Consider the following 18,351-nt stretch of genomic DNA (forward strand, 5'->3'; position numbering starts at 1 on the left):
CACACAGAGGCTCCCACACACCTTCACTGCCATGCACACACTTCTGACACACATGCACACACAGCGGCTCCCACACACTTTACAGACATAGGCTCCCACACACACACTTCACAGACACGCACACAGAGACTTCAAGCAGACGCAGGGGCTCTCACCCACTTCAGACACACACACACACAGACTCCCCCCACACACTTCACTGACACATACACAAGCACACCTCGGACACACATTTCACAGACAGACATGCTCACACAGGCTCTCTCTCACACATACACAAGCATACTTCAGACATACAGGCTCTCTCACACACTTCACAGCACGCATCCACAAGCGCACGTAGTTCAGACACACGCACACTCCCCGCGGGCCGGCGCTGTCCCGGGGTCTCCGTCGGCTCTGCCGCGGGGCGGGAGCGGCGCTGTCCCCGCCGCGACAGCAGCAGGGCTGGGGCCGCTGCCGGGCGGCGACGCGCGGGGGCGGGTTGCAGGGCGGCCCCGCACATCCCGGGGGCGGCTCCCGCCGGCACCTCCCTCCTCCCGGCCCCGGTCCGGCTGTGCTGACGTGTCGGCCCCCTCCCGCCGGCCGCCAACATGGCTGCAGCGCCGCTGCCCGGGGCCCCGCTCCCGCTGCTGCTCCTGCTTCTGCTGCCGTTGCCCTGCGGCGCCGGCTCCGGCCCTGCGCCGGACCGCCGCTTCGCCGAGCTCAAGCGTTGCGCCGACCCCGAGTGCAGCAGTAAGCGGCGGGGCCCGTCCAGCCCGGGCCGAGGGTGGGTGGGTGCGTGCGTGGGACCTACTGCAAACTTGTTGCTGGCTGGGCTGTCCCGGGGGCTGCCCCGTCCCTCCCTGCCCTGCTGCCATCCCCCCCACGGGCTGGGCGGCCGCCGCGAGGCTCTCGCCTCTCCGCCTGTCCCTGGCGGAGCAGGGTCCCTCGGGACCACAGGCCTAGGCCGGCCTTTCCAGTCTCCGTGCGAACCAGCTGCCGGCTCCTCCCAGCCCTGGTCCCCAGGGGCGCCCCGCCTGCCTTCTGCTCCCGCAACAGCCTCCTGCTGGGGTCTTGGCTGCACTTCTCCTCCCACCTTTTTGTTATGCCCTCCTGGTCAACCTCCTCCTACCTCTGGCCATCCTCCAGCCAAGGAAGGAGGCTCTGGCAGCGGGGAAGGCTTCCTGTCAGTCCTCTCATCCCATTGCTGGCTTCCTGTCACTCCTCTCATCTCGGGGTAGAGTTTCGCAGGCCCCCTGCGCTCAGCTGAGGGGCAGTTGGCCCTTGCAGATCCCTTGTTATTTACCCGTGACCTTGCGCCCCTTTCTGTTTTCTTTGATTTGTCCCAAGAAATCAGTGGATGTGTCCCTAGGGTCTTCCCTTCTTAAAGGAGGCTTTCAGTATTTCATGATGGGCCTAAGCCCATGACTTTATGGCACATCAAATAGGACTGTTTCCCTCCAGGCTGGCTCTGCAGAGGGCCAGTCCATTGTGCTCTGCTGGGAGCCCCTTGGAGCACTGGGTCTGAACCTTTGGCTCTCACTCGCACCCCCAGTTGTGCTTTATTTTTATCCCATGAAATGAATTGTTACTTTGTCAGTGGCCCACCTGGGTAAGGGAGGCTTATCCATTCACAATCCCTTGAAAGTCACAGATGGGCTTGTCTCACTGAGGGGACCGGGGGGAACTGAATGGTTCCCAGTGGTGGCAGGTAACATAAGGAGCAATGTTCAGCAAGAGAAGTTGAGTTTTTCCTCAGATCTAACCTTTCTCACAGGGAGGGTAGGAAAGCATTGGAACAGGTTACCCAGAAAGTTTTAGCATCTCCATTCTTAGAGGTTTTTAAGACCCATAGTCTTGGCTGGGATGAGATAGCTGGGGCTGGTCCCCCTCTAAGCATGGAGTTGGACTAAATGACCTGCTGAGGTCCCTTCCAACCTTCATTTTCTATGATTCTTTGACTTACTGGATTTCTTTGGCATGGCATGGAATATTATGCTCCAGAGCTCACAGCCCCCAAATAAGGACCCAGTCCTTTTGTCACAGTGACATTCCACCAGCAAGAATCTGCCATCATCTTTGCCCTGGGGTTTGCAAGAGTGAGGCAGCATTCTCAAGTACTCTAGAAAATTGTATTTGGAAAATTGTCGGGAGGGAAAAGTGCAAGTGCCTCTGACCCATTTCTATCTGATGGAAGAAAAAATATCCACATTGCTATATGTAACTATATTGCAAAAATGCCCTTCATTAACTGCAGTGAAGACTTTGGAACAAGTTCATTAAAATCTACCTTGCTACAGAGGTTTTCTCAAACACAGCCCTTAATTAATTTAAGGTTTCTGTAAAGGAGTACTTCAAATGTTTAGCTTCCCTCAGCATCTTGCCTTCTGCTAAAAGCCTCTTGCTGCAAATAGCTTCATGGGTATCATTTTTGCACTAAACAACAAGAAGGCTGATTCATTATGAAACAGATGGCATCATGTTTTGGTCCATCTAATTGAAAGTTATTACTGTTGTTGTTGCTACCTCACTCTTGCATGATGTTTTCCAAACCTAGTTTTCAAAGTGCTTTACCAGGGTTGTAAATATAACTCTGACATTAAGTTATCTTAATATACTAGACAGCTTTAGATGGAGTTTCACTTCTTGTTCAGATTCTTGAACTAGGCAAATTCTGCATGCAGGGTGGTCACTTTTTTTCTACTGATGAATCATGGTGCTATTAAGACTGTGCTTTATAAAAAATGTAATATTCTGTTCCTCCCCCCCACCTTCCTTTGTACAGTGTTAATGTGTCGAGGGAAAGCTACACAAGATTTTAAAGGTCCAGACTGTCGCTTCGTAAATTTTAAAAAAGGAGAAGCAGTATACGTATACTACAAATTAATAAGAAAATCAATTGAACTTTGGGCCGGAAGTGTAAGTACTTCACAGTATGTATTTTATCTCGGTTTATTGACTTTTTCGCACTGTCTCCTTTAGTAATATCTTTTTCTGTTGCCTCTTCTTTAAAACATAAAAAATCTTTTAGTTTTCCTCCATAGAAAGATAATGGAAGCAGCTTTCAGTTGAGGCTAGTTTTAAAAATCATATTTATACTTAAAGGATACTGCTGGGTTAGATTTGTACTATAAATAATGTCCAAAATTCATTCAGGAAAAAAAAGAGCTTTTCTTATTAAAGAAAGATACATTTTCCACTGTTGTTTTTAAGTTCCTGTGTAATGTCTGAGTGACAAAAATTGCACCATTGCGGTAATATATGTGAACCCCAAACTGATTAGTTAGAAACTAAGGGTGCCTGTAGATGTGCTGTAAGGCTGCTTGGATGCACCATAATTACAACATGTTGGAGCAGTCTTGATTAATTGAGTGATGGAGGATCTTCAGTGGGACCATTTGCTGTAGTCATGCTTGCAGAATTAAACCATGTCCTTTAAAAAAGACAGTATAATGTAAAAGGCCATCTCAGAAGAAAGAGAAGGTCTCTGTAGTGAACCAATTATTACATGGACAAGTCCCATTGGCTTTAGCAGGAAGAAGTTTTACTTGCAACAGGGCAGCAGATTTGAGACGTATAAAAGGAAGAGAGAAGGCTTGTTAAAACATGACGTCTCCTCTTGCAAGGTGAGAGGAGACCTCAGCTTTCACTGAAATTGTTTACAGTTAAGGACATCCAGCATCTCGCAGGGTTAGGCCTTTTACATCCTTGTTTATCCTCTGTTATGTATGAAATATTCTTCTTAATGTCCCTTTCCCTATTTGACCCCCCCAAAGACTGATGTTGCTTTTCCAACAAGTCTCTGTACCTCTGTGATCTGGACTGGCCTTTCGCAAAGCCACACCAGGGTATTGTGTGACTGTCTTTTTCTAAAGTGTGCACATAGGGTAGGGATAGGCAGTCTTACAGCATTAGCTGAATCCAATTAAAATAGCATAGAAGAAAGTCAAAAATTGTAGCATGTGGTGAAAGAAGAAGAATTTATAATTGTATCATGCTGGCAATTCCCTTCTGACATGTACTGTACCATAAATAACCTGGATAATTAGATGGCACTGGTTTCCAAGGCTGCCAGCTTTTCATGAAAGCAAAATAATAACTAACAGGTTGAGATCTACAATCTCTGCTAGCAAGAGCTGCAGAATCAGACCCACAGTTTTTAAGCAGAAAAGAAATAGCTTGAATTAAACATGTAATTTGACCATTTTCATTTAAGCGACATTAATGTGGCAATTTAAAGCAAGGCTGCTATGTTTAAGAAAATGTATGTTGGGGGTCGGGGGAGGAGGGGACAGACTCAAAACAAAAGTCTGTTTGCATTAGAAATTATGCCTGAATTTAAAAAATGTAACTTTCTTCTTACTGAATGTTTTTTATGTATTTATTTGGATAGAAAAAACATATTAATATGTTTTGATTTTGTGCTGTTGGTATCCAGTTAGTTCTATGCTCACCTTCTCTTGCTCTGATAAAATAATGCTTCAAGAACTGGTGGCAGACAAGTCCGAGGAATGCTTAAATACTTCTTAAAATAACTGTTAATTACTGTACATAAATATTATAGGATTTTCCTTTTTGTGTGCTTTCTAAAGCTCCTTTTTTTAAAAAAAATTGAGACAAATCTTATTTGTGTTAAATGGGGCCTAGTGGGACCTTTAAAACCAAGAATTGATTGCAGGGAGACTGTATTTGTCTATCATTGAAGAAGTAAGGCTTATCAAATTGCAGCCTGCATTTCATAGTCTGAAATGTATCACTACAACTTCCTACCATAAAATTACTAGTTTTGTGGACTCTTGTGACTGTGTGTGTGTGTGTGTGTGTGTGTGTGTGTGTGTGTGCGTGCGCGCGCGCAAGAAAAGAACTTTTGTCTTGCAAATCTTGACCCCACTCATGTATGCCTCTATATGCACAGTTCCCAGTAAAGTTGTTGGGAATTCTGCATACAGAGAGTTTACAGGTTCCAGATAGTTACATGTACGACAGATGAATCCAATGATAGATTATGTTTAGATCCCAGCAAAGCTAATACAAACCCCACTAATCCCACCAAGCGAGATGCTGAAGTGGTGAGGATATTTTTAGAAGAGGGCTGAAGACTTAATTCTTCATTGATCCTATAGGAATTCAAGGAATCTGTTTCTGCAAGGCACAAAGAGGTGATGCCTATGTTAGACTTTTGCTTTCTAACCATTTCCAAAGTACACACATACATAACTTCCTCCTCAAGTATTCCTGTCAAATAGTAGTCCTGCCAAAATCAACCACTGATGTATGTTTATAATGGGCCTACTTCTGAGCAGCTACAAATGACTATCACTTTTTACCAAACTTTTTAACGAGATTTCCTTTTTCTACCCCACAGACGTACAAATTACCTCATGGTAAAGGATTGAATACTAGTTAGTTTTACACCAGAGACGTTCCCTATTTCCAGTCCGAAAAAGACCCTACTTCACCTTTCTCTTAAATGATTGTTGAGGGTTGGGGTGCTTTAACATTGAGAGAGACAATGTTTCTGAAAGATCCACAGAGTTTAGGAACTGACTTTAACATTGTTTCTAAATTATCTGAATGGTTTCAGTTGTCCATACCCTGCATACAAGGGAAGAGCAAATTAACCCTTTTTTGCACTCTTGCAGTCCTTGCCCACCCTTCCCCCCCATAATTATTTCTGATTTCTGATGATATGCATGATTTTTTTTCCTTTAATCAAACAATAAGGGAAACCTGCTGCTCATTCTCCTTCTATAGATAGATATAGATAGATTTATATCTATATCTATATATCCTTGCTGTCTTCATTGTGGTGTTTAGCATGTAATGTGAGGTAGTGGCTTTTTGGGATTATTAAATGGCCGGTAGCGTTTTATGAATCTTTGAGTAGATGTTGCTATCATAGGTAGAGACTACTAGGATAACCACCTCAAAAATACCTACAGACTTTTATCATCCTGGCTACTTCTCTTCTCTAGATACATAATAGACAGTGTGTTTAAACTCATGTCTCATCTGCAGATCAGTTCAGCTGCCAATTAAGTGATGCCATCCCCAAAAGGGTCTGCAGGATGTATTTTTCCTTTCTCCCTTTCTGCCATTCTCCTTTGTTTTTTGTGCTTCGGTTGTTCCTGAACAGAATTAAGAGCATGTCCTTTGCATGCTTGGCATTGTCTGAATAAGATTTTTTTTTTGGTCACAGACTGACAGGTTGCAAATGGGTCATGTTGGCAAATTTTTGTATGGTTTGTGACTGAGACAATAAAGGAGGCTAAAATTTTGATGCCTAATTTTGACCATCATTAAGATTACTGTATTTGCCTGAAACCAAGACAACTCTCAAGTTAAGATGCTCTCCTCCTCCCCACCCCACCCCCACAACAATTAGAGTCTATACATAGAAACTTTATAGTTTTGTTATAATTTTCCATGTATAGAATCTAATTATTGGAGGATCATGTTAAATTTGTCCTTCACTCTTGTAGTAGGGAAAACAGTGGCATGGGGGCAGGTAGTAAGCGAGTAGACTTAACTTGACTCCCCTGCTGCTTGCTCCGAGTTGGGCCTGGAGTCAGAGCTGCAGCAGCTACAGCCCCTCTCTCCAACCCCAACAGCTTTTACTCAAATCCAAAACAAGATTGTTGGGCTTTTTTACCCCATGTTAAATGAGGGGGAGGCTTGTCTTAGATTTGAGTAAATACAATAGGGCATAAGAAGGATACTTTGAAGCTTTATCTTTTGAGTTGGAAAGGAAAAGTAGTTGGTGGAGAGGATGGACTTGGAATAATACTATGGTGAAAAAAGGGGGAAAAAAACTCTTTAGAACTGGCCTATGGTGATGGGATGCTTCCAATAATTTGGCTTAACCTCTGTCTAAACTGTAACCTATGGGACTTCTATAATATGGTAGTGATTACTTTTTTCCTATAGTATATTAAAAAAAATGATACATATTATATAAACATGCCTTTTGATGAAGCTTGTTTCCAATACTGTTTCATTTAGGATTAATCCAGGAAATCCAGGAAATTATTTCTCTTTCTGTTGTTTCTTCCACACATGCAAATTCCATACCTGGATCAGATTCTGTTGTCATTTATGCTGCTATAAATCTAGAGATCTACAGTGGAGTAAACTCACTTTCGAGTTATACCAGTGTAACTGAGATCAGAATCTAGCTCATCTGATTACTTTGCTAGAAGAGGGAGGTGGTTGTTTGTCTTTGTTGGAGGAAACAGTGTTTTTTTTTTAATGTGTTCCATAATGTAATGGTCTTCAGAAGAAAAAACTCTTAAGAAACCTGACAGTTACCTTCTTGATCTCACTATAAAAACATTGAAATAGAGAAGAAAGCGTGCTCATTTTCTAACATACGTTGGTGATCTCTAGGGACTCTGGACCTTTAAGGGTTGAGTCCACCAGTTTCTAAATGCTTTGGATATCTAATCTTTGTAGCAATACTATGATATTAATATTGGCTTCTGAACAGCAGTTCAGTCAGAGCTGCCAAGTGAAAGTATTATTGTGTGGATCTTTAACTAGCAATTGATAAGAGAGATTATTGTCTCCCAATGTTTGCTTTTGATCTGCTCCTCCCCTTACTTTTAAATGACCATCTGCAGCTGTTGCTTATGTAGAAACAGTCATCACTGAAGAACAAGAATGTTTGCAAAGGAGTGCATATTTTACACCCTAATATTTAGGTCTATAATTACAGTGTTAAGTGGCTACAGTTCAGAAACATTAATTAGTTCAGGTGCAGTTTTGTATTCTCCTAAAACCTGGTTTTAAATAATTCTCAAAGTATGAGGTAAGAGTTATAATTTTAGAATATTATATTTTTTCAAGGAGGTAGGCTTTACTATGTAAACGTTTTAGGAGAGTGTGTGGTGTAGTTAAAACTATGAGTTAAAGATTAGAGCAAGCATGAACCAAGGTTCCCCATGTAATTCTCAGTGGTCCTCCTCATTTGTTATGAGGCCTCATTCTTAAGTAAGCCTGTTTTTTAAATGGGGATAATACTTCTTCCCTACTTCACAGTGGTCTTCTAAGACTTAACTAATGTCTGAAGTTCAAAGTAATAAAATTATTTCCCTCCAGTTTGTTGTGATAACTTAAGCTTTAGGTCTAGACATGTGTGATGTATTTTTAACTACCAGTTATAATTTAAGGACAAATTAAATCTATAGAAACAACTTTTTTCCTTGTGTGACTTCAGAAACTTTTTTTACATTGATGGGTATGTTTTTTCCCTTTGCAGGTTGGCAGTGATTTTGGATATTTTCCAAAGGATTTACTTGAAATAAAACATAATTATACCGATGATGAGCTTGAATTACCAACAGATGTAAGTTGTTGTTGTTGTTGTTGTTATTTTAGGGTTGCTTATACTCAGTCCTAAACATTCAGTGGACTCATTGAAAGAGAGAATTGGGACCTCAATAAGTGTAGAGGAACAACCATAATTACTTTTCAGCCAGTGAACTAATATTACATATATGGATAATTTGATTGTTAGATTCCCCCTCCCCCCCCAAATACAGCATTTTTTTTCAAATTCTGACAAAAACTTACTAAATAACTTCAGACAGTGTTCTTTGCAGCACAGAAGAAACATGACCAGCGTGGTTGTGTGTGGGCCATTTCATTATGCACTCTGCTGTTTCCCAGAACTTTTGGAATTCAGTGACTGATTTAAGAAACATGCAACCCATTTTGTTAGCCCTACAAATGACCCTACAAGACTTATCTGCTTAGGCAGTGCCATTGTAGTTGCTTGACTACGTACATAAGGAATAATTGTGTGTGTAATTTGTAGGACTAGACTGTATTTTGGTCCATTTGTGTTATGGTGGAACAAACTGTGTGAAATAATTAAAATAGTTCGGATTACTATATAATTACGGTAATGCCTGCTACGTGCTAGGCACTTCCTCAACACTGAGAAAGGACACTGAGAAAGTCCCTGAAGTAATTACCATCTCTAAAAATGAATAAAGAATTCACCATTGCCACTTCTGTGGTTCAACATTGCAGTAATTTCCATTTCAAAACAAGTGATAAATAATGCAAATCAACTCCTGCCATCAGCTCTCTAACTGTTCCTCACTACTTGGGACTTTCAAACAGTGGGTTAAACTACATGTTCCTTACTTAGGTTTCAGTTGGTCCTTGGCCAGGCAAAACCCCAAATGATTTCAGTGAGAGGGTTTCAAAATTTAGTCCCAAATGAACAGAAACGTAGCTATAAATGCAATGGTATAGAACAGTGTTGCTCAATCTTTTGACCCTACAAGCCGTATGAGTGGTATGGGACTGGTGTACAGGCCATATTGCATCCTGTACCTCAGGATTGGGCCCACACACTCAGCTCCAGACTGTACTGTCTCTGCCCAACCCTGCATGCTGGGATCAGGGCTACAAAAATCTGCACTGCCTTAACGCAGTCTTGTGTACAGGAATTGAAGCCCCAGGACCCTGTGCTGCTTCCACCTGGCCCGGTGTGTTGGGATTGGGCTCTGTACCACCCTTCATACCAGATCTAGTGTGCAGGACCATGGCCCATAGGCATCCTTGTCTGGCTGGCTGGCTGGCAAGGTGCTAGGGTTTGGTGTAGAAAATTCAAACTATTTTCTTTATCATTACTGGAGAGGAAGTAACGATGATTAAGTAACAGTTTTGCTGTCATTGAATGAGATTTGTTTTTTTCTCTTCCAGGAAACAGATTTTGTTTGTTTTGATGGAGGAAAAGATGATTTTGATAATTATAATGTGGCTGAGCTTTTAAAATTATCAGAGGAAATTGTGGCAAATGGAGGGGAATCAGATTTGAATGCTGCAGGGAAAGAAGTTTTTGAACAAATCACAAGGGAGGAGGAGACAGAAGAGGTTGATACTGAGACTGATGTTTTTGAATTAAGTACAGAAGAAAGGAAGGAAAGAGAAGAAGAAGACAGCTCACTTTCTAAAATGACTGAGAATGTGGAGAGAGACCTTGAATCCCAGAGAGATACCCTCATTGTAAACAGTAATGAAGAAAATTCTCAGGGAGACCAAATGGCACATGAGCACTTGAAAGGAATATTACAAGAACAATCAGAAGGGCTTGAAAGTGAAAATACCAAAAACTCGAGTATTCCTCAGGAAGAAGCCAAACAATCAGAAAAGGAGAGTGAAGAAATTGATGCTTATACACTTTTAAACAGAGAGCTATCTATGAATTTGAAAACCAAATTTGGCTCAACTGCAGATGCTCTTGTGTCTGATGATGAGATGACCAGTCTTGTTACATCACTGGAAGATGATTTTAATGAAGACACTCAAGATACAGAAAACCTGGAAGACCATAAGGATCATTCTGAAGAAATCCCCTTGCTGTCGTTTGTAGAAGAGGAAGAAACTGATTCTCCACTGGATTCAGAAGCAGAAATACATTTAGTGGATAAAAATGCTGACCTTAATTCAGAAGAAGTTGAACCTGATGAAGCCCCTGAGGATGCCACAGAATTAATTAACCAAAGAGATTATGGAAAAAAAGATGATTCAGATTTATTAACGTCTGTTGAGGACACCATCTTTTCAATTGTCACTGGGAATGAAAAAAGAAATGATAATACCGAGGTCAACAAGTCTGATACAGCAGAAGAAAAGGAAGAAGAGGATGAGGTGATTCATATTAGTAAGGAGAAAAAACAAGCAGTAAAATCCAAGCTCAGGGACCTAACTGAAGAAGGTCTTATAGAAAAGGAAGGGCACCCTGTAGATGACCTAGACTTAAAGGAAAAGACAAACAAAAGTAAACAGTATGAGGAATTTTCCCTTGATGGTGGATCTGAAGAACTGCAGAACACATTTGAGAATGGTCCTGACCAGGAAGTTGACCTGGAGTCTAAACAACCCACTGAAAAAAATCAAAATGTTCTAAAGCCACCCCTCAGTGAAAGCAAAGAGGATTCTGAAGAAATGACTCTTCATAAAATAATGAAAGAGACAGAGAAGCCCAGGGAGATTTTGGAGGACAGCCTGGAAAATGAAACAAAGCACAAAACATTATGGAAAAATATGAAGGAGAGAAAAGCAGCTGTGGGCAAACAGTCTGTAAATGTTCTACACAAACCCCTGGAAGAGCTACAAAATGTATCCCAAAGTGACCTGGAGAATACTGATCTCTTGGAAGGCAAAGAACAGGAAACTTCTCCTACACAGGCACAAGTAGTTCAGAAAGATGAAAAGGATTTAGAACAAGTGAGGGTGCCTGAGACAGAAACACATGTTTTCAGAGAGGAAGAAGTTGCAATTCCAAGGGAAAAGGTAAAAAAAATTCCCACAGAGAAGAAAGACCTGAGTAATTGGCATGAGAGAGAAGCAGCTGTTAAGCAAGCTAGGCAACAGGAAAATGAGACCAGGCATACAGAAGAAGGTGTAGAACAAGAGCTTTCTCAAAATGCTGACCAGACACTACCAGACAAACCCCCTGGTGAAAGTCCTGCTGAAGATCTATCCATGAACACTGAACAGGAGGTGAACGCAGATAGTTCTGATCAACAAGACACTGCTGACAATGAGGATCAAAACTTGGACAAAGCTCTTGGTACGGACCTAACCAGAGAAAAAACGTTAAAACCAGAACTTGAGTCTGAAGAGCTGGAAGTTGAAGAAGACTATGACCCAAAACAAATGGAGGACGAGCTGTTAGAAGATGAAAATGCTGCAAGTGCAAAACTGTCAAAAGAGAGATTTGCAAGTGGACATGGTAGTAAATTAAACATGAAAAGAACAAACCCAGAGTTGGAAATTCCAACTGAAGCTATTTCAGGAACTGCTAATCCTGTTTATGAAAATGATGAAATAGGAGAGGAAGTAAACATAACATCTGAGCAGGCTGGAAAAAAGAGCAGCATGCAGGATGTGACCAAGATTAAGAATGAAGAGACTGACATGCAAATCAAAAAAGCTTCTCAACTGAATAACATGGAAGATGACAAAGATGATAAAGTAACATTAGAATCATTTGAAGTGGAAAATGAAGATGGAATAACTTTTTCAAATGATGCCAGTTCTCCTGAAATGGTGGACTCTAAAGATGTCTTTAATCAAAGAGAAAATCCTCTCCAACAGGACCACTTATGGAAGAACATGAAAGATGTGGAGAACTTAACTGATCAGGAAATAAATGATCACCAACAGTCTTCACACCTTCATGGGTCTGCTGATATCTCAGGAACCACAAATGAAGTTATGAAGCCAGAACATAGAGACTCTGTGAAGCAGCTTATGATAATGAAAGACTTCTTTGATGAAAAGCGTGTGGCACGTCTAAAAAAGTATCTTGGGCCCCAGCACATTGTCAGGATAGAAGCAATGTTTCATGACATGAAATTGGAGCTGGAGCTTGCTCAGAAGGGTAATAATAATCATGAGACTATTGAAAAGACTTTGGACCAGATCCTTGAGTCTTCTGAGTCTAGCATTATGGATGTTGTGGAAAATGTTTTGGATTCAAGGGTGACAGAAAACAAAGAGGAGGTGGTGAAAGAAATGGATCTGTATGATGAAGAAACTGCAGTGATGGATGATATTCAGGAATTAATATATTCCTTAAGGCACAAATATTCAGCTGTTTTTGACAGTGCTCCCCTTGCATCCACTGCAGATCCCGGAATGGATTCTAGGCTGCATGTTGCAGGTAGGATTTTTAAAAGTCTGGATGACAGTTGCTTCAGGAGACACTGTTTTCTTTTGTCAGCATATAAAGAGAGAAACAATGAACACAATAGATGCTAACAAATACACCAATTAAAATTCTACCGCAAGCAGAGTTTTTATAAGATGAGAGGAGAGGGTAGAAAGAAACTCCATGAAGTCCACTAGGGACTTCACTATTTCTAATCCAATAGTACCCTGATACTTTGTTGCCAGGTAGTTTGCAATCTGCTTAATTAGCAGAAGGTTGCTGAAAAAAAGGATGAGCCTCTCAGCTATTTACCGCTTTTACTTTTTCATTCAGCTGGAGCTCATTGGCAATCACAACTGTCTCTGTGGCAATTCACAAACCTTCAGTGAATATTTAGCAGCCTGTAGTATCCACTGAAACTCTAATGGTTCCACAGTAGCCATGCAAAACTAGTACTTGATTTTCTGATATCTGTAGTGTTTTGTATAAAAGACCGTGCACTTAAATGATCTATATAACCGTCCTTAAAGTCCTTATTGGAATATTCTCTACGCTCACAATACAGAGTGAACAAGTAGAGGAAATGCAGAACAAGCCAAGCTTGGCAAGGGAGAAGAGCCAGAGATTTCACATAGGCATCAGTAAGTTTCCAGTGGATTATCGTAATTACTGTAGCAAAGACAGTCAAATGTTGTGGTAGATGACAATATAGAATGCTAGGGTATACCTTACTGTACAGCAGGGATGTCAAAGACACAGCCTGCAGGCTGGGTCTGGCCTATGGAGTCCTGTTGTCTGGTCCATGATGTTGCCTATGGGTCTCACTTATACCCAGAGGCCTCATGTGGTGTGCACCAGATTTACCTTGCACACTGTGCGCAATGGAGAGCCAGTTTGGCGCACACATTGCCCATGGCACATAGCTCTAGTCCAGGGCACCCACTGTATGTGGCACTCATGCCTTATGGCCCCACACACTGAATCCAATGTGCAGGACTGCTCTGTAGGCCTGATCCAGCCCACAGACTCATCCCATGCTACTGTCTGGTCCATAGGGCCTGGTGAGTTTGACAGCCCTGCTGTACAGAACCAAATGGTTAGCCATTTATTTTCTGTTTAATTCGTGTTACTGCGATACAAAAAATAAGTTTTTTCATCTGGCCTGTGAGGATATCTTGAATTATTTCCAATCTCCATACAGATATTTAGTTGGATGTCACTGGAATTTGACTAAAAATATGCTGGGACTAAAATAAAGTAGTAGTCTGGCATGACACATTTTATGTAAAAAAGTTTTGTCAATCACAGTATGTCATTATCTTTCACTAGACAAAACTGCCATAAAGAAATAAGTGCCAAACCAATCTTACATTCATATTTTTTTCTGTCTATTGTAGATACTGCAAAAGAAATTCAATATGACAGACACCCGACAGGAAGCCCAAATATGGCTGAAGAGAGTGATCAGACATTCCCACAGCTTGAGGATAGGAGGCCACTCCAGTCCCCTGAAGGGGAGGAGGAAACTCTTAAACCAAAGAATCCTGAGCATGATATAAATATTGTCAAACAGGCCAGCATCTTGGAAAAAAAAGAAGTCTATCAAAGTGAGAAAGGAATGCAATTGACAGATACGTCCCTTGAGTCCAGTTCTTTGGGGCAAAGTGACACAGAAGATTTTTCTGCAGGTAATTTTTCTGAACTAGCTTTAATGTTTTATGCCTAGCAAATCTGCCTTAATCTTTTCAGTACTCCAAAAAGAAGTGTATATTTTAACAACTCTACAGTCCAGCTCTAAGTGAAGTAACTGGAAGATCAGTTTCCTTGGCTGGCTGCATTTTGTGCACTCCAGAAATGGCAAAGCAAAAGTTTTCTAGTAATTGTTCTAACACACACAGTTATTTGATGAACTTGATAGACTGGCAAAATCAGTTCCTCTACCTTAGGTATTTACATGACCTTGTTATCATAGCATCAGTGCATCTCACAGTCTTTAATATATTTATATCTTTGCTTGACAGCTAGGGAATTGAGGGGTGGGGGGAGAGAGAGGGAGTTGTTTGCCAAAGACAACACAGAAAAAATCTGCAGCGGGGGTGGAATTGAACCAGAGTCTTCTGAATTTCAGTGATGCACACTAACCACTGGACCATCTACTCCTTTGTCACACTTCATTACACATGACAGAGAGGATGATCACCTTCATTTCTAGTTACTCATTGTAAAGCATCTCCAACATGTCACCATGTTCTAAAATAATATAAAATATAAACAAGCTAACAAAGAAAGGGAAATATCTTAGAAAGTTGGTAACCCTTTTCACAGTTGCTCATATAGTGCTGAAAGCTTGATGCCTGAAAGTTTGTCTAACAACTCTTCCAGCTATTCAGTTGGTCTAATCAAAGGTATAAAAAAGTGCCTGCCTCCTAAACTAAGTAAATTTCACTGGGGGAGGGGATGTGGAGCTTTTCCATTTCTGGGCTCAGCCCAGGCTAGCAGGACTGTGTGATAACTTGTCTAGTTATCATCAGACAAAATACCCATCTCTCCAATTCACCCTTGTTTGTAAGCCCAGCAGAGAGGCTAAGGACTGAATGCATATAGATCTCTCCTTTCATCCCCTAGTGGTGACTCCATGTTATAGCTGAATTGCAGTAGCCGAGTGTCATGTAACAAATGTGCATTTTACTATAAAACAGATCAATAATCATAGGGATAGTCAAATACTGCTTTCTCATGCTGTTAGCACAAACTCCTGTTAATGCTGGAGTAGGAGTTTTCACCTGTATCTCTTGCCATGGCACTTATTCCAAAATGGTACTATTGGCTGTCTTTATCTACTACTGTTCTTGCTCTGACTTAACAGTGATGAAGAAAACATGTCCAGCATAAAGGGGATGTAATAGTGGTTTAAAACCATATGCATCAATAATTATTTGAAATTCTATGAATTGATGCAAGAAATTTGTTGATTGGGAGGCAGAGTCAGCAGCCTAAGACGGAGCAAAGTCTAAGTCAAAAAAGAGGATCAGTATGGAACTATCTTCCTTTCTATATTAGCATTTGGGAGTTAATTGGAGTCAGCAGTCATGTCCAGGCTTCTGTACACCCTGCTTCAAATTCTTCACTGTGTCTTTTTGTGTCAGGTCCAATGAACAATAATGGTCCTCATGAACTTGCTGTTTTATTACTACTTCAGAGTGACTGATAGAACAGGCACCAGCCCAAAACCAACTCAACATAAATCTCATCAATGAAAAGTTTAAAATGGATTTCCTAGCCAGGAAGCTATTGACACACAGTTTCTAAAGTTTGATGTAGGAGAGAGAACATTTCCCTAATGAAGACAGGGGCATAAAGAACAATGTAATGTAGGAATCTTTGAGGCAGATTATTAGTTCTGTTTCTTCAAATCCTTATGATGCAGTCTTATGTGCTGGCCTTATAAAAGGAATACTTTCAGCCCAGCAAGAATGCAAACTGAGAACATAAGAACTGTCACTTACTGGGTCAGACCATAGGTCCATCTTACCCAGTCTCTCATGTCATACCGTGCACTGTCCGGTGTACTCTGCTTGGTATTGACCCTTGGTGCACTTACTTTTAACTTATGACCTTTACTCTCATCCCTGCTTTGTCTTTTATTTGTCACATGAGATCAGTTGACACATATCCAGTAGCCCCCTCTATTAATGGGGGGGGCGGGGTGGCAGTAACTGTTGCACTGTTGACCTAAAGTCTGCCCCCCTCCCAATATGTCTCAAATAGGCCTGTGTCGCACGGTGGCAGACTGCAGGTGAAGAGAAAACTAGGTCTTACCAGGGTGTTTTGTTACACTGTTCCTCTCTCACTTGCAGCCTCCAGCACTGAAGGCCTAGATAAAGGCAGAATGGAGTTTGATTAGGTCTGAGATTCAACGCTTGGTCTCACAACACCATGAACATTACTTTTAGAAAGGCATAATACTCTAGTTCAATGGCTCTCAATGTTTTTTGTACCAGGATCCATTTGTAAACGTGAACTGCCAGTCCTGACTCAGTGCCCCTCATTCCTGACCTGCTGCCCCCAGTCCCCCTGTGTGTGGGGTGGAGGGGTATACGTGGGACATGGGGGTGGTCCCCAAGCAGCCGTTGTAGGCTGGAACTCTGTCAGCCTGCAAGGGAAAAGCCACAGTTTTCCATGATTTTTCTTCTTTAAAGGAGAAGCCATTTTTAAAGGTTGTTCATGACCCTTTCAATATATTCTTGCAACCCACTTTTAAGTCATGATCGATGGGATGGGAAATGCTGTTCTAATTGGACCCTTGGAGTAAAGATTAAGGTGTATTCGTGTTTACATCAAACAGTGCTGGAAATGACATTTGAATCATAGAAAATTAGGAAGGGGTTCAGCTGGGAGAATGTGGAAGAGCACAGCAAGTGTTATAGATTCAGAACATGAGGGTTGGAAGAGACCTCAGGAGGACATCTAGTCCAGTGGTTCTCAACCTTTTCTGTACCAGGACTTATTGTAAACATCGATGGCCAATCCCAACCCAGAGCCCCTTGCTCCTGACCTGCTGCCCTCCACCCCCAAGCCCCAGCCCCCCAGTGTGTGGGACATGGGGGGACCCCAAGCAGCCCATGCAGGCTGGAACTCTGTTAGTCTGCCAGGGAAAAGCTGCAGTTTTCTGTTTTTCTCCTTTTAAAGGAGAATCCATTTTTAAAGCTTGTTTGTGACCCTTTCATATACTCTTGCAACCCACTTTTGGGTTGCAACCCATGGGTTGAGAAACACTGATCTAGTCCAGCCCCCTGCTCAAAGCCAGACCATCTCCAGCTACAGTATCTGAGCCAAGGCTTTGTCTACCCAGGTCTTAAAAACCTCTGAAACAGCTGGATTGATCATGAGAAACATGCAGTCCTTTTAATTTTACTTACTGTAAAAAATATTCTAGAGTTATATGGTAGAGAAAGAAAAGAATGAATGGCATATTTACATCTGAATGATTAAAGCTAACATTTGCCCTGCCTTGTCCAGGTGTGGGGTCTTCTGTTTAACATAGCAAAGGGCAGGTAGGCACTACTTAAGATATACTTGGAGCACAGACCTTAAGATACTGTATTAACTATTACAGTCATGGAGTATACAAGAGGTTTGAATGGGTTCTGTACCTGTCCCTTTCTTAAGGGAAAAGGTGGATGTGGATATTCATGTTATCACAAGCCAATTACCTTATTATTACATTACGAATCTCAATCATGTAGAAAATAGAAAATGCCTTCTTTTAACTCAAGGTACGGTCCCTGGTGCAGAAGAGAAACGCCCTCCTTCTGAGACACAGCCTGTGGCACCCTCCCTCCTTGCCACCCTCAGCGATGCGATTGTGGGGGCCAAAGACAACATGCGACCTGTCATGGAGATGGTAAGTGCCACAGGTAGCAAGGAAATCATGGATCAAAGGGCATCTCAAAAAGAGAATTGAAATCACAGTGGTGGACTTACGAGGGAGCTCCACCACATGGACACTTGACAGTTAAAAATGGGGGTGGGGGGTATTATTTCAGCGTTGGCAACTCTTATGATTTTTGGCGTGGTTCTTAAAGTTATGCTTCAGGAATGTGAAAAACTTAGCTTTCTTTTATTTACGCACACACACACACACACACACACACACACCCACACACACACACACACACAGATATGTGTGTGTATGTATG

General features: G+C 41.8%; 1 protein-coding gene across 2 annotated transcripts in view; it reads left to right on the forward strand.

Moving 5' to 3' along the window:
* Positions 1-570: 570 nt before the first annotated feature.
* Positions 571-18,351, forward strand: part of MIA3 (MIA family member 3, ER export factor) — a 36,004-nt gene continuing 18,223 nt past the window's right edge. For both annotated transcript variants that reach the window (XM_019549513.1, XM_019549514.1), the window contains exons 1-6: positions 571-735; positions 2,768-2,901; positions 8,240-8,326; positions 9,697-12,664; positions 14,050-14,340; positions 17,929-18,056. In XM_019549513.1, coding sequence (XP_019405058.1) covers positions 594-735; positions 2,768-2,901; positions 8,240-8,326; positions 9,697-12,664; positions 14,050-14,340; positions 17,929-18,056 — 3,750 coding nt within the window. In that variant the 5' untranslated portion in view covers positions 571-593. The remainder of the gene's footprint in view (positions 736-2,767; positions 2,902-8,239; positions 8,327-9,696; positions 12,665-14,049; positions 14,341-17,928; positions 18,057-18,351) is intronic.

This window comes from Crocodylus porosus, unplaced genomic scaffold, assembly GCF_001723895.1.
Source record: "Crocodylus porosus isolate Cpor-Errol unplaced genomic scaffold, CroPor_comp1, whole genome shotgun sequence".
In the NCBI taxonomy this organism is placed as follows: domain Eukaryota; kingdom Metazoa; phylum Chordata; order Crocodylia; family Crocodylidae; genus Crocodylus; species Crocodylus porosus.